Source organism: Benincasa hispida, chromosome 8, assembly GCF_027475165.1.
Source record: "Benincasa hispida cultivar pf3 chromosome 8, pf3_genome.v1.1, whole genome shotgun sequence".
Classification (NCBI taxonomy): Eukaryota; Viridiplantae; Streptophyta; class Magnoliopsida; order Cucurbitales; family Cucurbitaceae; genus Benincasa; species Benincasa hispida.
The window spans coordinates 18,960,999-18,967,173 of NC_143485.1; the positions used below are offsets into that span (position 1 = coordinate 18,960,999).

Sequence of the window (6,175 nt, forward strand, 5' to 3'; positions counted from 1 at the left end):
GTTTCATACATATTTTTTTAGATCACATTCTCTCCTCTACCTTCATTTAGTGTTCGTGTTTCAATCTAATTCATTTCGGACCTTTGACAGTATATTGTAGTATGTCTGATTTTATTATTATTTGCATTTAGCTTCTATCTAATCTAACTATAGTTCGTTATTTTACTTATAAGGCCGAAACTAATTGCACAATTTTTCCAATAATTAGTTCAAGGTTCATTAGTTTTAAGTTTGAATTCTAGTTTTTATAGTCCAGATTTGTTTAATTATTGGGGAACAATTTGTGATGTATTGAGTGTTATTCCTTGCTAAGCATTTTTTTTACATGTACATAGACATTTTTGTAGACATCATTATTTCATTTGTAAGTGGCAAATTAGACTTAACCATAAAACTAATCATAAAAAATGTTTGAGCAAAAAAATTTTGCACACAAAAAAACAATTTCATTATATTAATGTAAAATGTATCAAATCAAACATTTGCACAAAAAAATTAAAATTGAAATTCATATTTCACGAATAGACAAAATGCAAGATAAGAATTGTTTGTTTATTTATTTTTTGAATGAACATTAATGGGTGAATTAAAATTAATTGAGTGTTAAAAATTGAGGATTAGAGATTAGAGAAAATGTTCATTTTATCAAAAAAATGACATGTCTTTAGGGATATAGATAAAATTGTTATGCAATTGAATGTTCAGATTATGTGATGAAAAAATGTTACTTTTTCAAGAAGAAAAAATAAAAAGTTGTTCAATTTTTAAACTTCTTTAATGTTCATGATTGAGGGCTAAGTAGTTGTAAAAAGTTTTCATTTGTTCGGAATATGTTTGGTGTTTAGAAATCACAAAAGAAAAAAAAGTATTATTCAAAAAAATTGTGTTAAGTAGTATATGTTTACTTTATAGGAATTTGTTATGTTTAAAAAATGAGAAAGAAATTAAGCATGTTCTAGTATTAAAAATTTTAGAAGTATATGTGCAGGAAATAAAAAGAGATAGGAAGAGAAAGAAAATCTAAAACAAAATTATTTTGTTTAGAAAAATTGCACTAAATACCTAAATACAACTCAATTTGATTCCAGATCCCAAATATAGATTTTTTAACTCAGCTCTACTAAGGCGGCAAAGATCGAAGATGATCCGAAATAGGAAAGAAAGAAATCTAGTACCTCAAACACAAATTTTTAATTCAACTCAATTCTATATTCGAAATACAAATATTTTAATTCTATAGATAATTTAACTTCTCGGATAATAATTATTAAATGGAAAAAGGTAAAAGAGGTTAAAAGAATCTTTTTTGAGTTTGAGTTAAAAAAATAATCCTTAATTAGGAATACAAAACATAATTCAAAATAATGATTTTTGTTTTTGTTTTTTTTTTTTTTTTTGACGAAATCAATGAAGGGAAGATTTTTGAAAGCAAAATGTCGCATATGGTCGAAACGTGTCCCGCGTAACAACCGGGTCGGGTCGGGTCCACCGGAATTGTAATTACGCCACGTTTCGTCTTTCTAAAACAAAACCGCCTTCTTTTTAAGTCTTTTCCCCTTCCCCTGTTTTCAGATATTTTTATTTTATTTATTTATCTTATTTAATTTCCTTATATTACCACACGCGTGGGTCCCACTCCCACACACGTACTCCATTCTCATTGGCTATCAAAAGCTAAACGGAATAAAAAAGAAAAAACAAAATTCTTCTATTTTTTCTTTTTTTATAATCTCATATTCCGCGATTCCGACACGTGGCACAAAGCGATGTCTGAAAATGGAAAATAAATAATAATAAAAAGAAATAATAATTATTATTTTAAATGGGGACGCCTCACAGAGTACACCAAGGACCACATGCGTGTCAAAAAGGAAGTCTCTCTCTTGTCGTGCTGCTCCAATCTTATTGGGCCACGTTTCCACCACCTCCCCAAACTAATTCTACGCGTGTCATCTTCTGATCAAACCACCCCTTCTTAATCAACGGCTCAGATTCTCCCATTCACTACGTCACGCACTTTACCACCTCTTCGATCTGCCCGGTTTAGCTACCCGTTCTGACCGTCTTGCCTAATCTCAAATTCTCCTTTCCATTTAACCTTCCTTTTAAATCACCCCCTTCCGCCGGACCACTCTTCTCTTTCATCTGCTATCGTTCTCGAATTCCGATTAATTCCGGTCGCCGTCGTCAACGTTGTCATCGTCTCCGGCTTGTTTCGAAAATTGAAGTAATCAACTACGGCTGGGGAAAGGGGGAGGGGAGATTAGAGGTAATGGCGGAGATTTGTTGTAAAGTGATGAGTGAGAGTGAGGCGTCGTCGTCCTGTGAGCCGAGTTCGCGAGTGGCTAGACGTCGGAGAATGGAGATCAGGAGGTGTAAATTTGTCGCTGGGGTTGCTCCGTCGGAGACGGAGACTGTTGCGAAACGGCAGAAGCTGGAGGATCGAGCTACGTCGATTTCCAGAGACTGTGATAACGCTGTTCAGAATTGTGATTCCGGAGAAGAAGAAACCGTCGGGAGATTTGTGGCCGGCGGAGAGGTTTCGACTAAGGAGGTATCGACTCCTCTATCTCGGGAATCTCCTTGTGGCGAAGTGATTCCGAAGTTTGGATTCTCTTCTGTTTGTGGAAGGCGGAGAGATATGGAGGATGCGGTGGCGGTTCATCCATCGCTTTGTTTGACGGAGAAGAAAGCCAACGATATGTTGCACTTCTTTGGTGTTTACGATGGCCATGGCTGCTCTCATGTAAGATCTCCCTAATTATTAAATTATTCTCTTAAACTGTACTTAATTAGCTTTAATTTCGATTCGATTAGTAGAAACGAGAGAGATTGCAACTTGCTAGTAAAATAATTAGGCCATTGACTTGCTCCTTTTACGGCGAATTTTTGGGGATATTGACGGGAGGTTTTTCCGGTATGTTAGGTGGCGATGAGGTGTAAGGAGCGGCTGCATGAACTGGTAAAAGATGAGTTGGATAGGGAGGAGAAAGATGACGCCGCCATTGTGGCGGAGGCGGAGGCGTCGCGGTGGGACCGCGCTATGAAGAGAATCTTCTGGCGAATGGACAACGAAGTTGTGGCGCGAAACAATGAAGAAGTTGTTGCGAACTGTAGATGCGAACTTCAGTCGCCGGATTGCGATGCCGTCGGATCTACCGCCGTCGTAGCAATTGTGACGCCGGATAAGATCATCGTCGCCAACTGCGGCGACTCCAGAGCCGTTCTCTGCCGTAACGGAAAAGCCATCCCTCTCTCCTCCGATCACAAGGTTCGTGTCAGATTCGATGAATTTGGGCTAATTAATTACAGTCTGTCGATTTTCAATTTCAAATACTAATTGTTCTGAAATCATACAGCCGGATCGTCCCGACGAACTTAGCCGGATCGAGGAAGCCGGTGGACGAGTGATTTACTGGGACGGACCAAGAGTTCTCGGAGTTCTCGCCATGTCAAGAGCCATAGGTAAACAAATAACCGATTAATTACATCGGCAGTGACTTCAATACACAAATCAACGGAACTCTCTAATGAGGAATTGTTTGTTTCAGGCGATAATTATCTGAAACCGTATGTGATATCGGAGCCAGAGGTTACGATAACGAATCGGACGGCAGAGGATGAGTGCTTGATTCTAGCGAGCGACGGACTGTGGGATGTGGTGCCGAACGAGACGGCTTGTGGAGTGGCGAGCATGTGCCTACGTGGGAAGGCGGAGGAGAGATCGCCGGTGTGGCCGTCGGGTGAGGCGGAGACGGCGGCGGAAGGGGAGGAGAGAGGAAGCGCAGACAAGGCCTGCAACGATGCGTCGATGCTGCTGACCAAGCTGGCGTTGGCCCGGCACAGTACGGACAACGTGAGCGTCGTGGTGGTGGACCTTAAGGGGGACACGTGTCCTTAGAATCTGTCTCCTTTTTTTTCCTCCTTTTCCTAATTTAGTACAAAGAATTTAATTTGAAATTTTAGAATTAAAGAGTTTTCTTTCTAGAAATTAGGAAGGGAAAATGGAGGTTTTTTCCTAAAAAAAATTTACTTTTTAGCGAGGTGAAGAATGAAGATAATTTCTCCTCTCGAGGATCTTCTTCTTTTTGGAGAGGGAAAAAAAAAAAAAAAAAAAAAAAAAAAAAAAAAAACAAAGAAAAGAAAAGTGTAATTAACAAGTATCAATATCGATGTCAATGCATTTCCATGGATTTGTCAAATTTTCTTTCTGTTCTCAATCAAATTTTCTTTGAAATTATATTAATATTATCCTCATATAAGTATATAATATGTTCTTGTCTAGATTATAAGACTACTCGTAATGTTCGTTTTTAATCATATTTTATAATGTGATTCATCATCTACTATGTCGACATTTTAATATTTTGACTTTATATTCAATGCTTTTTTGGGGGATTTTTTTTTTTTTATTCTCAACGTGGAATTAGATGTGCTCTTTCATATATTGTTGGATGATATTAAAATTTGAATGTGGTAAATCAAAATGTGAATTAAAATTACAAGTTAAAAATTTAGTCTCAGTATTTTAAAAATTGGTACAACTTAGAACGAGTTCATAAGACGTTTGATTATTTACAATTGAAAGAAATTTCATTAAAATAATATTTGTTGCAATAAAAGAATAATTAGTTAGTCCCTCATTTTAAGTTGGAAGGACTAAGTCGTGTAAGGGTAAATTAATTACTTAGGTACTTTATTTTTTACATTCACCTAATTCTTTTTATATATTAAATATTTTAATTTTTTGTGTGATATGATAAAAATGGGAAGCATGCTTTGTTGGTTTTGAAAATCTCTTTCTTTGGACGGTGGCAGAGAGTAATTTCTTTCTAAAATCTATTAAAGTGACGTCTTCAAAATCTAGATGTGCCTACATTTAAATTTTCAACATATTTACATAAGCATAATACAAATAATAAATATATTTTTTTCTTTTTTTAAAAAACTTAATCTCTCTAATATATGTTTTAAGTCTCAATATAGGAATGAAACCATTATTCTTTTTGCCCTCACAAAAAAATAATTATATTTTTAAAATTGACATGTTAATTTTTTATTGGGTATAACAGAAATTGCACATACATGAGTGCATATATGATGCACACATTTTTAAAAAAATAATAATAATTACAATATTTAAAAGAATTGTTACATGACAAACTATGATTAGACAATTGATTAAGATGTACAAGATAGGTGTTCCTTGAGTGTAAATTATATATATAACTTTATTAATTTTCTAGAGTGATCCAAATCAATATCAATATTTTATCGATATTTTCATAATTTAGATATCGACATTTAAAACATTATATGACTTGTAAAATAGTAAGGTTGGTAAAATAATAGTACACATGATTCAAGTAATATATTTGACCTTTAGCTTCAAGTTTCTTTTCAATTAAAATGAAGATGAAAATATATGTTAGTTCTGGCAAAATATTATTAGAACAGTCATTCTACAACGGAAATATTCAAGTTGATGGTAAGTTTCAAATACTATAAAATGATTCTATGGCTTTAATTTAAAATTCTTTTGGTTATAAATACTTTAAGTTTAAGTGTGCTAACCCCAGTTATTATTATTATTTTTAATTGTATTATGTAGTTTGAGAGAGGAAAAAAGGGTGTGAGTGATACAAAAGTCATGGGAGAGTGCTCTTGTAACTGGGATCTGGGAAAAAATGTTGGGAGTGGTACAAATTTTCACACAATCAATTTCTTTCTACTGGATTGTGGTTTTTCTCACAGTTCGGATTTTTCTAGGTAAATTTTTGTGTTCCCTAGTTTTGTTGTTTTCTTTTGATTCTCAATAATTTTCTGCTTATTCATAAAGTAGAAGTCGGAGGTTATTCCTAACAAATGGTATGAAAACTTTAGGTCTATAGTTTCTTAAATTCCTGAATATGCTATGTGGTTGCAATATTGTCTAATCTTCTACATCAGAAAAGAATTCTTAAAAAGCATTATGCTAGGAGTAAAACAGATGTGTCAAGCTTTATAAGTCCAGTAAAATTTGATTTGAAGAAATTTGATTGAAGGATCAACTTCCAACTTGTAGTAAATGCAAGTCAAGGACGTGTTAATACAATCTTGGTTACATAAATAAAGTGATGATTGTGGTTTAATAGAGTCTATTAGTGATTCCAGCAGAAATTCAAAGAAGAAAGTC

At 34.5% G+C, this 6,175-nt stretch overlaps 1 protein-coding gene across 1 annotated transcript; it reads left to right on the plus strand.

Annotated features, from left to right (window-relative positions):
* Positions 1 to 1,753: 1,753 nt before the first annotated feature.
* LOC120083385 (putative protein phosphatase 2C 24) lies at positions 1,754 to 4,202 on the plus strand. The gene is made up of 4 exons (XM_039039128.2): positions 1,754 to 2,746; positions 2,927 to 3,271; positions 3,360 to 3,465; positions 3,552 to 4,202. Exons 1-4 carry the CDS (start codon positions 2,273 to 2,275, stop codon positions 3,899 to 3,901), a joined length of 1,275 nt encoding a protein of 424 aa, XP_038895056.1. The 5' UTR covers positions 1,754 to 2,272; the 3' UTR covers positions 3,902 to 4,202.
* The last annotated feature ends 1,973 nt before the right edge of the window (positions 4,203 to 6,175 follow it).

Coding starts and splice junctions, on each gene's coding strand:
- LOC120083385 (XM_039039128.2), top strand. CDS start 2,273: ATGGCGGAGATTTGTTGTAAAGTGATGAGTGAGAGTGAGGCGTCGTCG. Junction 3,272..3,359: donor CTCTCTCCTCCGATCACAAG/GTTCGTGTCAGA, acceptor GAAATCATACAG/CCGGATCGTCCCGACGAACT. Junction 3,466..3,551: donor CGCCATGTCAAGAGCCATAG/GTAAACAAATAA, acceptor TGTTTGTTTCAG/GCGATAATTATCTGAAACCG.